Source organism: Nicrophorus vespilloides, unplaced genomic scaffold (assembly GCF_001412225.1).
Source record: "Nicrophorus vespilloides isolate i.1.1-1 unplaced genomic scaffold, Nicve_v1.0, whole genome shotgun sequence".
NCBI classification, from domain to species: Eukaryota; Metazoa; Arthropoda; class Insecta; order Coleoptera; family Silphidae; genus Nicrophorus; species Nicrophorus vespilloides.
In genome coordinates, this window is record NW_017100085.1 from 1 (window position 1) to 16,911 (window position 16,911).

The 16,911-nt window shown below is 31.6% G+C and overlaps 2 protein-coding genes across 3 annotated transcripts; both read right to left on the minus strand.

Annotated features, from left to right (window-relative positions):
- Window positions 1-4,412: 4,412 nt before the first annotated feature.
- On the minus strand, window positions 4,413-5,742 carry LOC108567179 (the record flags this gene model as incomplete). Its single annotated transcript, XM_017927509.1, is given in 1 exon segment — window positions 4,413-5,742. A coding segment is annotated over 1 exon segment (1,236 nt), but the record flags the coding sequence as incomplete, so codon positions are not given.
- Window positions 4,548-14,408, minus strand: LOC108567180 (anaphase-promoting complex subunit 11). Of its 2 annotated transcripts, none has more exons than XM_017927510.1 (3): window positions 14,271-14,408; window positions 11,596-11,873; window positions 4,548-4,626 (listed from the first exon to the last, which is right to left on the minus strand). In XM_017927510.1, the coding sequence occupies exons 1-2, from the start codon at window positions 14,287-14,289 to the stop codon at window positions 11,635-11,637; spliced, it is 258 nt and encodes an 85-aa protein (XP_017782999.1). In that variant the 5' UTR covers window positions 14,290-14,408; the 3' UTR covers window positions 4,548-4,626; window positions 11,596-11,634. The 2 variants fall into 2 exon arrangements, with proteins under 2 accessions (XP_017782999.1, XP_017783000.1); XM_017927511.1 differs by lacking the exon at window positions 4,548-4,626 and adding an exon at window positions 9,611-9,736.
- Window positions 14,409-16,911: the final 2,503 nt, after the last annotated feature.

Below are 16,911 nucleotides of genomic sequence, written 5' to 3' on the forward strand. Positions count from 1 at the left end.
CATAATTTCATGAAGTAAATAAGTATGAATCAATTTTTTATATTTAAAATTTATGAATCAATTTACAAATTATAAAGTTTTGGATCATTTAATATGAATGTCCACTCTACGTACACACGAAAACAAACAAAAAAAACAGTTGTTTGTCTATAATGCAACTTACGTAATGATTCATACTTATTTAAATCATGGAATTATGTTTAAAATTTATGAATCAATTTAAATATTAATACTTTAAAACCTCACAAAAAGAGACTGTATGAAGGGAAAAATAGATCATATATCATTTTGCTCAATTAAAATTGAGTTTATTTTTCAAATCAAACTATTGTTAATCCGCACTATGCGAGGTACAGTAATGTATAATACTTTTGGTTTAGAATAATCGGAAATTGTGACTCTTTAATGCTATGAATATACATTACAGATCAATAATTCTAATTAATTACGTGTTACAAATCTATGTATCAATTTTAAACGCATTATAAATTAACACTTTTTGATAGTTTTGTTTCTAAATCATCTCAAAGTGTGTCTTTCAATGCATAATTATGCAAACGATGCACCAAAACAAGTGTAAATATCGCCAATGAATTTTCCAGGTTGGAGAAATCGTCGGATCGATCTTGTTTCTTGCTTTTAACCCGTTCTATAAGCCATACCATAACAACACGACGAATTAATTATGCATCGCGGCGGATTTGAAAGTAAGTCGTGGGGGTTTCGGAATTTCTATGGGAAAAATCGCGGATAGGACAGAAATCGCGTGAGAAAAATTGGCGCGCGTCGCATTTCGTAACAAAAACAAGCTAAAAAATGCTATTTAATAACTAAGACAAAGATAATTAAGCATTTAAAGAAGTATTTCGTAAAAAAAACAATTTCTGTTCTTATGCAATACGCACGAAAATCTTCAGGTTTCGAAACGCTCAACGAATTTGTTCGGAACTCTCAAATTTCTCATCCATTATTGGAGCAGGTGTGAATTCTGGCATGTATCTAACAGTACAATGGAATGTTGAGTAAAAAAACTAATATATTTACACATGTTTCAAATAAATTTTATGGAAGAACACTCGTATTAAAATCAAATTATGCAAAAACCCACTAATGTTATAATACAACTCACCGACGATAACAATTATGTTTGTTTCTATTATTGTTAACATCTGACCTTGGCTGTTTGAGTATTATTAAAAAAACGGTAATAATGCTTCGTTGGAAGTAATTACATAGCAATTTAAATAGCATTATTATTACTTATTCATGTCTTAAGACTTAAAACACATGACATGTATTTAAGTAAGTCATATGTATTTAAATATATATATAGAAGAAAAAAAATAAGTCAAAATGTTGATGATTTATTGTTATTTCATAAACTGTCGCAATGATTCATTTAGTTTATTTTAAAATGTTGCAAAGAAAATTAAATTAAAATATATTTTGCAGTTATTATAATGCAAATAATAATAACTATAAATCTATTGATCATATCAAAGATATAATAAGAGAAAGTTCAGTGGTGCATGCATTTATAAAATCAATCATCGACGCCAGTAGCGATGCAGCAGGTAGCATTTAGAATCGTTGTTACTTTGTCTCGAGAATCGAGAAGACTTTTAACGCTCTTCCACTGAAGCACCTGATTAAACCAATCGACTTCTTGCAAATAGGATACAGTTAATATACAAACTACAAGAGAAATTGCAGTTCTAGAAAATCAATTTAACAAACAGGAAAATTTCATTTCTCTGCGAAACACATACTCATCAAATGATTAAGAATGTTATTTTAATTTAGGTTGAAACCTGTAGTATATAATACATATACTAAATAACTAACATCATAATTAAAATACTTGAAGTTCGTTCGCTTATAAAACATTTTAATTAATGAATATTAACAATATTTATGAGTAAAGTTTACTTGTTGTACTCATTTCAAATAAATTAAAGCACGTAACGTTACAGAAAATGTAAATCGTCTGCGAGATTTCGTCAATATAAACATTATCGAGTGTGAAATTCCAAAACAAACCGGTTTCTTATGTCTCCCAAATTGAATGGTAAACATTTATGAATAAAATAAGCGATTTATGTTGGATTTACAAAAACAAAAATAAATAAATTGAATGTTACTACAGACAAGGACTGCACTTCACTACGAAACCTCACCGGTTCGGAATTGCGGCGTTACGCAATTTCCTACGGATTCAGGCCACGGTTAAATTTTGAATAATTACCAACATTTGACGTTAATTGCGACTGCTTTACTAGAAAATTCACTTCTCCGAAGAAGCGATCGGACAGAAATCGCGTGTCTACGAAAACAACATCGCATTCACCTCTGTCGAGATAATAAGAAGAAAAAAAATCAAAACGGTTTGTTTGTTTTCCGAATGAGCAACAAATTGTTCATCTCTGCAACGTCTAAATAATGCAAAAAACAGCGTGCATACATGCAGATCGATGAACAACTACGAAAATATGTACACATGAGTAACAACGCTCACTCGAGAACGAGTTTTATCCTCATGCAGGAGAGTCCTGCAAAAGTAATCATTGAATCATGAATCACAGCACGATATATGAATAACATCCTTTGGGGGCCTCGCAAACACCATAAACTAAATTAAATCTAATTGCACAACGCGCGCACGTATATTCCATCTCGCGCTCTCGATTTTTGCACTTCGAGCTTCTCCTTAATTGAACATGCATCCCTAATTTGATCTAATTAAGGAGGAGAAAGAACAAAAGCAGGAAGCGGCGTTAATACATCAGGTATCATAAAAAAAAGTAATGTTTATACGTGAGCGAGTAATATTATTATTCAACCCTCTTGAAAAATTACGTTGAATGTGGCAAGTTCTGCAGAGCGTGAACGCGAACGTAAGTCATTCACCAATGACTGAATACAGACGCATTACTTATTTCTTTCATCCGCATGAAATGCACATAATTTATAAGTATAATTTCAAAAAAGTAGTTACAGACTTATTATTTTTTTAATTTTCTTTGAAAGAATCCAGGAATGAGGAATTATTTAAGAATAAGACATTGAGAAATGTGAGTAAGAAAAATTGCTGACTATACTAAAAACAAATATTGTGCAACTGTGTGATTCATAGTATGTAACAATAATATTAAGATTTTTCACACACTTTACTGTATAATACACTCTCAAATTGTATAGTTATGCGAGGCTTTACATTAGAATGAAAAATATTCATATCTTCAGGAAAACCTTTTGAATAATACATAATCCCTGAAGAGTAAGGAATATTAAATATATCTCTTCATATTGTTGCCACCTGCCATGCACCCTGCATAAATAATAAACTGCAATGATCAAAGACTTCTCTAACTTATTACTTATATTCTATTGATCATTAAAACAAACTTTATTTTTATTAGTGTGTAAAGTTGCACACTATAATCATTCTAATTGATAATATCATGAACACAAATAGAAATTTCATTAATTAACGTGATTAAAATAAACGTATTCTTACTAATAGCAAACATATTTAAATTATACACGTCTAGTTTTAACCTGTTGACAAAATATAATGTTTTACGCATAAAATACAACTGCCATACTCGTGTCATGAATACTAATTGGGATATATTTAGGAGAGAAACAAATAAGTAAATATTTATGCCGAGTTGCGAGGATCCGGTTTAACGATGACACTTCAACTTGAATGCAAGTTGATTTTGATCAGATTGATTTATTTTGGATCATCTAAGGTCTAAAAATAAGTTTGTTTGACTACATCAATCGTCCCATTAAACTCTGTATCATTTACAGTTGACCATGATCATAAATATAAATGTTGTTATAAAACTAGACATTACTTGAAACATAATTCAACTGGTATAATAACTATTGACCATCGGGTTGAGAACGGAATGCAGCAGAATAGTGCAATTTTTATTAAAATCAGACATATGTCATAGATATTCACATAAATAAAGTGTAATTTTCATGTTGTCTTCTCACAAGATCTTTAAAGAAGTCACGAGTATCTTAATTTCATATTGTATATTGCATTTCGTTACAATAAAGAGAAAATAATGTTTTTAGATTTCACAAATAATTAATCAGCAAGATAAAGTCGTAGATAATAGATAACAATATCATATGGTCATGCTTAGGTTTAAAATAGAAAACAAAGCAAAGTGCGTTTGTTATGACTTTTCTTGTACTAATTTCCCAAGTTGCAGGATATTACGGCACACGAGGAAAAATCGCGCCTGTTAATTACGGAGCTCGCTGATCCGCATCGCGAATACAAACATATATCATTTTTATTCGTTCCCTTCCTCTTTTCCTTGCGTAATGACCGGTAATTGCGATTACTTTAACAAAACAACAAACGAATAAAAAGGAATAATGAGACTCACCATTTCCCTTCGGAGGAGAGCCAATTTGGCATCGAGATTGTTGGCCTTCTTGAGGGATCCGACATCTCCGTTCTTGTGCTGGTAGTTGTAGGCGGGGGCTGTGGTATTCCTCGAAGAGCCGGGTCTGTTGGAGGGTGTCTGGGGGCTGTTCTCGATCAAGTTAAACCCGCTGAGGCTCTTCGGCAGTGGCGGCAGCCCGTGCAAATTCGACATCCTGGAATGAAACCTATTGTGATCATTCTCGATTGTGATCTGGCAACTCGAGAGCCGGATCTCCTGGCCGTTGTTCACTTCCACCCAGTCGGAGTGTTGAATTTTTGGTTCGAGCTCAACGGATGGCTTCCGTTGTCTCTTCGAGATGCGGTCGTGCTTCATATTAGCCAACTCGGAGATCAGCATCTCGTGGTTTCGCTTATCGTCGAACTTCTTTTCCGCGCTTTCGAAGTGCACTTTGCGCTCGTTGTCGATGACGAGCACCGTCTTCTCCGGCTCATCGGCGAAGGTCTGCTGGATGGTGATCTTCTCAGGCAATGTGACGTTCTCGTTGATCACCTGCACAGGGAGTTGTTCCTTCTCGTCCGGAAGGTCCAGCACACTCGCAAACATCTCATCGATCAGCGTGTTCACATGATTCCTGTCATTGATTTCAGACCAGCTGTTGGATTCATCTTCGCCGAGAACCGAGTCTATCGAGCTGACGATATCATTCGTTTTGATGCTGGACGTCCTTGATAATTCCTCGGATTCTCCCAAAGACTCCAAACTGGAATCGCGAGACAAATCCGCCGTCTTCGGATCCTTGAATGTTATGCTCACAGAGTTCTCATAACAGTTATTGGAGAAGGATATCTTGGATACATTCTCCGGAGGTTGCGGTGCTTTGAAGCTGCTCGTCCTGGACACACTATTTTCCTTCTTGAAGGACTCCTTTCGATTTATGTTCACTTTGATCTCCTGTATAGTTCCCACACTTTTAGCATTCGATGATTGGTAAACTAAGGTCCTGGTCGCTGGTCTCGGTGGCTCCTCCACGGATTGTCCTCTCTCAATCTTCACGATCTTGTCGTAATTGTTGATAGCCGAGTAGGATTGTGATTTGACGACTGGTGCCTGATACTTTTCCGGTTTCCTCGACTTGGCCAGAGCCTCGGCGACGATCGTCTTCGAGGGCCGCGGCGGCACCGGAGGCGGCGGTTTGTTGATCTTCGTTTGGGTATTGGACCTCATCATAATCATGCCAAAGTTCACTTAGTCATCACACGACGATGAATCACTGCGAATGCAAAGGAGCCGCCACAAACGCGCCTCGCTTCAACGAAAACCGGCGCACAACTGGCTCAACTGAACGCTCCAACCTCAGCACCTTTCAACAGATGATGACTCCAGCTGTGAACCCAACCCCACTCCGCATCGAAAAGGTGACTTAAGTGTTGATTATCTGTGTTACTCCTATCATCTGCACTCTTATTAATCGCAGCGTATTAAGCGTACGAAGACAACATCTACCGAAGAAGAGTTAAACTTAAAACTTCTATATTATTTGCAGAGTTAAAAATCTTCCGTTCTGGGACGGCTGCCGGACACGTGGTCGAATGCCCTTTTTCGGACGCAAGAAATAAACACAAAGAAGCAGATGCGCCGATTCTACACCCGCCCTCTCTATCTCTCTATTTCTTCGAAAATTATCTCCCGCAGTTTATTTATCTACATCTGAAAATAGAAATTTCTCCTATATGAATCTTAATTACATTTGGATGAGCAACCACAAAAAAATGAAAAACAATCAACTTATAAAAAAAAATTCAGTACACCTATCAAATTGCGTTTTAATTGATATTTAATTACTATCGCACCTACAAAGCGGTGCTACTATTTTCTCTATTTTGCTATATATAATGGAAATGATTTCAATCTATTCTAGTTTAGCGATTTTCTACTTTCGCCGCTCGAACCGAAGAACAAAACAAATGGCGAGAGAGAAAAGGAAACTCAATTTTTCAGTGGCCAATGGCGCGTGCGATCCGCAAATGATTTACATGGGAAAACGTCCTTAAAGCAACATTGAATCGAAGGATGGCTTGTTTTTAATGACGGCGAAATTACCTTCCAATTAATAATCGTATGCAAAAGTTATTTGTTTCATGACGCGATGCGGGTCTCAACCTACATACACACACCATCATCGAGTTCTGTTATCTGCAGATAAAATAAAGTAACTTCTGCCGATCGAAACAGGAAACAATTACCTTTTTTTTTTACACAAGATTGCGTCTTTCTCTTTTGCGTTATGAAATTATGCAAGGAGAAATGCTTCTCGTTTTACTTCTCTTTTTTTTTGTTGATACGCTCCATTCCTTAATGCAACTTAAATTGTTCCATTGCATTGGATAACTAACAAACTATTGTCTCATTGTTATGGGAAACGAGCGCATACACAAATTTCAAAATAATTATCCGTCCACGAAATGTATTTCAAAACAAAGCGGCTGAATCCGAATTGGGAAAAGATTTACAGCTTCCTGTATCATTACCATTTTCAACGGCCCAATTCATTTTCACGTCCGCGTTTCCCCTTTTTTTCGGCTTCTCTCAAAATTAGAAGCGAGTTCTTTCGCCCGATTTACTACAGTGTACGTACAATTTGATAAGTCGTACAAATTGATCCGAATGACAATTATCCATTGTATGCAAAGACGTTGCAATGAATTTATAAATGTTAGTTAAAAAAATCGAACTATACGAGTTTCGCGTGAACAACGTTCCGCACATCGAGAACAATAATTCATCTTATGGGATTCTTTAATTGACACTCGGCTGGGAGCAAAAGGAAGAAGAAGCAGAAGAAGGATCGACGATAAAACAGAAAATTGCATTTCCTTTGAAGCCGTTAAAGCTGTTTCCCAATCGAATTCAATTAAGCCAAGTCGAATTAACCTTTTCCATCCTCGCACACCGTAACCACCGCGCCAAAGAAAAGAGGGAAAACCGCCAACCTTTACTTTCACATTTTACCCGCAACACAAATAAATAAATAAATAAAGCTGTGGAAACTGAAACAGAATTTCATATTTATTAGATGTGCCTGTCCGACTGGATCGCTCGCAGTATTTACGGTTTTTAAAGGCCCATTGTTGGATTTGCGGGCGAGCAAAAGGCGGCACGAGATTGCTATTACCTGTTGTTCTCGGCCCGCTGTTATGTAACGCGCCGTAACATTTCTAGAGCTCCCTTCTCGTGACTGACCTGACATTCTAAGGTTTTCCCCCTTTACCTTATTAAGGCAAGAAGCGAGACCGAGAAGACAACAAACGCAACACCTGACTCCTTCTTTCGCTCGGTCCATCTTGCTCCACAGACCGAGAGCGAAGGAGCACGAAAATATGACGCCTCTCGCTTTAATGTCATGCGGCAAAAATGGGATTCCGTTAATCCTGATCTTTAAATTACTCCACCGTACCTCCACAGGTGCATTCACATTTTAGTTCACTTTCGATCCCATACATATTCCACGTACGCTACACAACAGCTTCTTATCAACAATCTAAGTACCTTTTATGAAATACCAAATGGTTAAATTAGAGTTTGCAATAGTAAAAGAAATAAATAATACCAGTAAGTTACGTCTTTCTACAAGTCAACCAAAGAAAAACCAAAATCGATATAAATATATTTATGTAAATTGTTCATTTAAATATAGTTCAATTAATTATAGTAATCACATAGATAATTATTATACAGGTAAAATAGTTAAGTAATATTTTGAAATAATTATATCCAGTTTTTTTAATTAATTAATGAACAAAATCAAAATTTTAAAAAACTTTTTTTAAAAACGAAAAATTTTATTTATTGTTGGTAATTAATTTAATTATTACTTTTGTATTTAAATATAATATTTTGAATTGCATTTATTTACGTGTCATAAAATTACCGACAAAAAAAAATAATAAAATGAAAAACATGAATCATTTTTGCCTGTAATTATTTATGTAATTACATAATTGTTGCAATATTGTTATTATTATTAATTATATTGTTCATAAGTTCTTATGAAATAAACCATTGTGCAAAACTTAATTAAATGAAAACTAATTATATCATCATAGGTATAAAATAAAATTGCGAATACCAAATGTATTTCTTTACATGAATTTCCCAGAATAACAGAAAATAAAAACATGTAAAATGCATCTGATGCTAATGAATAATTAATGATTACATTAAAATACATAAAAAATGTATATATGCAACGAGTGGAGTTAATGACGTTATGTATAATGTAAACAATGATAAGCATCTAATTTCTTCGTCCAGTTTCTTAATAGATCCTCATAAAATAAGCTGACTGTAGCAAAATAACAACAAAAATACCACCACGAAGAATGTTTGCTTATATTCATTATGTATGTATTTCAACGATCGATTCTGAATTCACCTCGAATTATTGTAAAAGTAACCTTCACTATTCCAAAAAAAAAACATGGAATTTAGATATCATTAAAACAGAATATAAATTTACCACATTTGTTTTTGTTTGTTATAGAACTATTATTGTTAATTGCGCTATTTTCTGAAATAATTATTGATTTCCAGTTTTAACGTGTTACAAATTAAAACGTTTTCTCTGATGTCATAATTTCTAATTGTCGCGTTGCAATAGGAATTGTATTTTTCTAGGAAACAAGCAAATTAGTTGTTTTGTAATTTTGTGCAAAAATAACAAAGTTAGCAATTAGCTGCATGTAATAGAATGTTTCCACAATTTTTCGTTCTATCGATCAATTAACTCGAATTTGGTCAACCATTAACGACACACTTTGCTTAACTTTCGTAAGATCTTTAAACTTAACACTTGATCAAGAGGTTTACGGCATTAACAAAGAGTTAAATAAGTTAAGTTTTGCGATTAGCAATGGATTGAAAAAAGCGGTAGGCGAGAAGAGAAAATTGTAGTCAAAAGAAATGTTCCATGCAAAATTCGCAGATCCGGAGTACGTTGAATTCAATTACTATTAACGAAGCAATTTATCATGCCACTAGAGGAATAATGAATGTTTTCAATTGTTAGTAGAATTTAAAATGTTTTCATTTATAAAACATTACTAGTACAAAATTAATTTAAAGTTTATTAATCATTTTTTTTAAGGTTTAAAATTAAAATAAATTCATTAATAAAATAAATATTTATTATTCGACACATATTTTAAATGAAAAAAAGCCCCCATCATTGGAATTATCAACGAATGTGCGAGATATTATCCACTTTTGGATTCGAATTGTCCTTTTTGACTCCCTAAAGTATCTTATTGGCTGTGAATATATTCCTGTAATTATGTAATCATTAAATTAATCACTAGTTTAAAACTCTAAAATAAGATAATATGTTCATATATTTAATTTATTTACAAAGAATTTATCGCATTTCTCGAAATATTGATGGTAAAATTGTAGATTTCGTAACGTGTCTTTGCAATGCTTGCAATTTCCCTGTAATTTTATTACGCTCACAAAAAACATTTTATGGCATTACTCGAAAACTATTAACAGTATATACCGAATGTTAATTTTAGTTATTCTTGCGGTTTTTATGTAATTTGTCAATACTACAAATGGTTTCTTTAAAAGTAATATCTTATATTTTATGATATTTCTACAAAAAAAATATTAACTGGTCACAACATATCGAATATAAAAGATAATGGAAAAACTGTACAAATTGCTGCGTTCAAGTTAATTATTTTACTGGTAATATTTTAAATTAATGTAATTATAGAATTGCCGTACAAATTAAAAAAATAATTTAAAAAATACATTTTATGTGGTCTTTACTTAACAATTAGTCTACCATATGCGATGAAAATAAGTTCATTGATTTTTTTTTCTTGATGCAAGATCGTCGAGATCCACTTTCGATTACGTAAATCCATTAGAGAAGAGACTCTCTTAGTTTGATGCAATTACCATCGGCGGCGATAAAATTAAAGAAATCACTTTTGAGGAGTACAATAATAAAGTATGTGTTCGCCACTTTCTTCAATTTTAAAACCATGTCAAATTAATAGAAACTCAACAATTGAAGAAACCAAAGAAAATCGCATGACGACTGTTGCTCCCTCTTCCCGACGACAACGAGCGCTACCGTTTTCCCACAGCACAGTTGTCGTTTTTGTATTTATTATGCAACGATTTCCGCAATGACAAATAGAGACATGTTAATTACAATCCATTTCGATCGACAGGCATACATTTAAAAATCTAATCTAACTATTATCAAAGAATAAATATTTTAATCTGGACTTACTTATAATTTTATCATGGTTTAGGCAATTTTAATAACGACGATTTATTATAATTATATGTACAGTATAGATATAGACAATTGTAAGATTCTTTGTGGGAAAATATAAAGAAATAGGCGGAAATACTGCAACCAAAAGTAATAAATATTATTAATAATGAAATGCTAAAATCAAGAGAATTCTTATTAAATTTACCACAAATAACATTATGAATAATATTTTGTATATATAAATTTGACTTTTTCTTCTAAATACAACAAATGCTATTAATGTTTATGCAACTGAAAATATAATAAAAATAAACATTGTTATATTAGCTAGATTCGAAAATAATTATTTCTGTATTTAGACGATTTGTTCTTGGAGAAAGTTTTCACTTGAACAAGTGTAATTTAAATTAAATTATTTGGTAGCATTTAAAACCGACTTTATTGTTTCATATATATATAGTTTAATTAGGTTTCTTTTTCAATTAAAAGCATGAAGTATGCAATGTTTGTTGGTTTTCTTTCACTTTCACAAGTGCTCGGATTCAAATATTACGTCGAAACCATTCTATAAACAACAGCAATAAAAAGGTTGCACTCTCGGAGCAGGTGGTGAAAACAGGAACACCCGAGAATCCGATCGAAAATTTCAGCAATAACCATTAGGAAGCGAACCTCGCGAAAAACCGCAATACTTTCACCCCCTCAGTTCGCAACTGTTTCCTCGTCGCAATAAAATAAACTGGTATACAGATAGAGAAGAGATAGGTTGATTTTTCCTCAACATCGTTTCGTGGAAAAAAAACTGCTTCTTTGTGTTTACATCTGGCTTTTATTTGCGCTATATTTTCTATAAGGTATTTACGAACGGTTGTTTTGTTTACTCTAAAAACTTACTTGCTTTGCTTCGTCTTAATCGTGTGCTTCGTCGTCCGTCTATTTGTTGTTGAATTTCCACTCTTGCCGGCACATTGGACACTGCTGGTTGACTTGCTGAGATTGCAACCACTTAACGATGCAATGCATGTGGAAACAATGTGAACATTGACCCCAAACTAATGGGCAATCATCGCCTGGCAACTTGCAATCGGGGCAGCATCCATCAAAGGGCATACGGCAAATCCCGCAGTTATCGTCGTTTGCCACCCATTTCCATATCGCTACACTGGTCCAATCTACAAAACCAAATCAATATATTCACTCAACCGTAACATAAATAAACTTAGATATAAGCAGAGTACCAAGTATATTTTCAAAGTCTGTATCTCATATAACAAACTTTTAGTGCATTTATTAAGATAACATACACCCAAACTTTAAGACAATTGTTATAAAAAAAATTCAATAAAATATACCCCAAATTTAAGTCGTTATACCTAACTAGAAAGGTGCGTCTTATAGTCCACAATAAGTATAAAAATACATATTTTTGCTTATGTCAATACAGTGAAATTAAGACTAATTGCAAATAATAGAAAACACTTAATTATACAACAATTGTAGCATTTTACGATGTATCAAATAATATTTATTATGGAATGAGCGTCGCCGTATAATAAGATCGAATAGAAACGACTTACAAAGTGGTGCGTCTAAAATAGAACAATTTCTTGATAAAATAAAAATGTATGTAAGTAAACCGAATTCTATCAATGAAAATCCGTTAACCTGCTTTTAGACGAAGCGAGTGATTCATCCATTGTACATTTATATAAAAAACGCCCTGCGTAATTTAGACATTTCGGTTGCAAAAAACAAAGAACGAAAAAAGCTAGCACAACCACAGTATTGGGAATATCAATTCTCCAACGAGCGGAGAATGTAAAGAGTCGAACCAAGTAATATGTGTATGTATATATATAAAAAAAGAGAAGTGTATCCTCTAAGTCTAACACAATCTACTTTTCCTGCGAATGTCCTTGCATGTAATGCAATATCGGACATAAATTGCTTACTAAATACATTCTGAAAACACGCATTGATTCTTTGTTTTTTTTTTAAACTTCTTATAAGTCCGTCACGTTGATCCACTATTTCTTTATTGTTAATATAAATAAATACATTTCCAATTAGCATTGGGAAATGTGAAATGAGTAATAGCAGTTTTTTTGTGTGTATATGTGCATGGATATTATTACATTTCTGCGGTTCAACAATGACACTTTACGTAACTTTTCAATTATAATTGTTTCGTTTGCGTTAATGTCAGTAATTTGTTTGTCCTTTGTAATTAATTTACATTCATTCAGGAAGTGAATTAAATAGGGCAACTCATATAAGGTGAGCAAATTCCTGCTGCATGTTTGTTTTAGAAAATATTTTATATAACATTTAATATATAATTCAAATATTGATTTTTTATGATGATTAAACTTTACTCTATTTTTCTATAAATAATCATAAACTGTTATGACTAATCCATCATTATTATGTTGTCTTGTTGCTATTACTATATTCAGAATTCTAAGAATTGAAATGAGCAAATGTATCAAAGTTCATTAATAATCGAATAATTAGTGTAAGGTTTTTGTATAGATTCATATAAGTTTTACATGATTAATAATATATTTGCAAAAGATAATTACTTCATTAATTACATATAATTCCTTCTAATTAAGTTCTAGAATCTTGTGATTTTAACACAAAACTAAACTGAATTGAATTTGAATAAAAACATTACAAGAAATTAAACACAACGAAAATACTAAACTTATTACCTACTGAAACTCAGTTGAAATAAAATAGCATATACAAATGTAATAACGGTTCAATTCCGATTAGTAAAATTTAACAAAAAAGTTAAATTAAAGTAATTTATAATAATAATTAATTGTGTGTAAATTATACGAAATTAAGTATTTAAAATTTGTAATTAATTCAAATCGAGTATTATAATTATATAAATAACTGCAAAGTTCTGCTAAAAGTGTTATTTAATTCTAAAGAACGGCTATTATATAGACAATTTACATTCTGGAATGTTTATTTGGTTGCCGAGTTAACCTTAATAATCAAAGGAAAAAACTAATTACGCGCTTAAACTTACGCTTAATTAATATTCAAAAATCATAATATTTATATCACATCTATAAAGGATTTACTCATTCATTTTAGCAAAAAATTAAATATTTATTTTATTGAATATTCACTAGCAGTAAATATTATTTCTGCAATTTGCGCAAAACAAAATATTTAAATAAATCATTCAAATACTTTAATATGCATTTATATAACTGTACAAAAATATCTATAAGTGATTATCGATTATTTCGACATGTGCAAAATAATCAACAACGTTTTGTTTTTTTTTGGTACAGATCAAAGCTGGCGTGCCCTTAATATGTATTTGTTTAATCAATAATTATATTATTGTAGGTTATATAAAAATACGTTAATTTAATTGAATTGTTGTTACCTATCGCTTAAAACGTAACACTTAACCAAACTCGACACAGGAAGACTTTCCCCCTGTTACGCAATGTGCATGGAGGGTGAAAAATATCCCAAAGGGATGAAGCTAGTACTTGATGCCACGACCTAATTCTAATAAACTTCAAGTTGCTATTACTCACTTTTAATTGTTACTTTCATCCTACGCACATTTGCACAGATACATCCACTTCTTAAGCAGTTTTTATATCTTGAGAGTTTTTGGTAGAAGAGCAACACACCAAAAAAAAAACAATTCCGCTATGCTGAACACCAACCGTCAAAAGGAGTCAACAAAACATGACGATCTTCCAACGTTACACCAAAGTTACTAAAATTGCATACAGTATATTTTTGAAAATTATAAAACTTTTATTTAAAATTTATTAAACAATAAGAATTGATTTAAATCATTACCTGTTTTTACTTCAAATTAATTTATTTGTTGCTACTGAATTCTGATTGATTTTGTAACATGTTTTTGTCGCTTTGTTTTTCAAGTTCAAATATTTGTTAATAACATATAATTTCTGAGCACACAATGTTGTTGTTTTTAGCATAGATAATTTGGCAAAGAAAAGTACAGGTAATTAAATTCAATAAACGAATAACAAAATCAACTAAAACGTGGTATTTCCACTGATCCTGGAAGTCGTTAAATTTAAATTTGCATTCTTACTAAAATTATTGCTAGAAAACCAACTATTATTTAATTGTGGTGTACGGATAAAAAATATATACTTATTTATTTAATAAATTGTCTTATGGCAACTATATAACACTAATTAATGCAAATAAAAGAAAATTTATGGTTTTGTATAATTTTCTTTTTATATATTTTCCAAATGGTTTCAATAAAAGAACCTTCAAATATCTCCATTATATTTTCATTTTTATTGCGATTGCTACAGTATTTATATAATTTATGTCTTCCGTTTATTTAGTTCATTTGCAATATGAAACATGTAAAATTTAATGGCAATAACAAAGCGAATAACAAATATAACAACTACACCATATGTTATTTATCTGTACTTAAGCTAGTAACCTTCGGCACATTGTTGTTGTTGTTTATTTTATGATGGAATGGAAATATAACATTGATAAAAATTATCAAATTTACTTCAGTGAGTAGATCTTTACATTTTAGTTTATATCTCAATAAATATGGTCGACAATTTTATTGTTGAGCAACTAAATTAAAGCTAAATATTCGCTCATTAAAACATGTGTACTGGTATTGTTGTATCGTTGGTCATTTAGCCGTAATTTACTGTGAAACTTTTTTTAACTTAGAAAAAGCAATGTCTTTACATTTTCACTTATATCTCGAAAAATTTTTGAGACAAATTCATTGTTGAGCAACCAAATTAAAGCTAAATATTTTCTCATTAAAACATGTATACTGGTATTGTTGTATCATTTGTCAATTAGCCGTAATTTACTGTGAAACTTTTTTATTAACTTGGAAAAAGCAATGTCTTTACATTTTTCCATATATCTCGAAAAGTTTGGAAGACAAATTCATTGTTGAGCAACCAAATAAAAGCTAAATACTCTCTCTTTAAAATATGTTTTCTGGTATTGTTGTATCGTTTGTCAATTAGCCGTAATTCACTGTGAAACTTTTTTATTAACTTGGAAAAAGCAATGTCTTTACATTTTTCCTTGTATCTCGAAAAGTTTGGAAGACAAATTCATTGTTGAGCAACTAAATTAAAGCTAAATATTTTCTCATTAAAACATGTGTACTTTTATTATTGTATCGTTTGTAATTTAGCCGTAATTCATTGTGAAACTTCTTTTTAACAAGGAAAAAGCAATGTCTTTACATTTTTCCTTATATCTCGAAATGTTTGGAACCAAATTAAAGCTAAATATTTTCTAATTAGAACATGTATACTGGTATTGTTATATTATTTGTCAATTAGCCGTAATGCACTGTGAAACTTTTTTTAAAATGCAAAAGGCAATGTCTTTACATTTTTCCTTATATCTCAAAAAGTTTTTGAGACAAATTCATTGTTGAGCAACCTAATTAAAGCTAAATACTCTCTCTTTAAAACAAGTATTCTGCTATTAGTATATCATTTGTCAATTAGTTGTAATTTATTGTCAAACTTGAAGAAATTGAAGCTTCGAAAATGCAATATATTTACATTTTTGCTTATATTGCTCAAATATTTCCAATATTTTGCGCTGTTCAAATCAGTTTTTGTTTAACTTTTATCGATTCTAAAGACTCAATTCTAATTTAATTTATTAATTATAATCGTTTACAGTTTAACTAAGTATACTTTAATTATTATGATAAAAGTATCTATTATATGTACTTATATTATTATGTAATTTCGAGTGTTTATCATAGGAAATACTTTGTGTACACTCCTAAGAGTGTTATTTAACTTGAAATTTATTTGCAGAATGGTTGAGTTGGACATAGTGAAAGGAACATGATGAATTATTTGAAATTATTTATATGTAATGGAAGAAAAGTGAAATTCTGCAAACATATAATGTAAAATTGTAAACAAAAATATTCTATTACAATATTTTTTCAACTGCATCGTTTCTCAACCTATTTGCTGCACGTCCAAACAAATTTATTTATAGTTGTACAGCGTCCCAATTGTTTATAATATAAAATTTAACGCTTTGACGTAAGGTGAAAGCTGTCATTTCGCGATCCATTAAAAATGTAACACCCAATATAAGTCGCAATCCATAGGTTAAGAAGCACTGCTTTATTGCATATACATATCAGATTCCTCATGGCGTACAAGG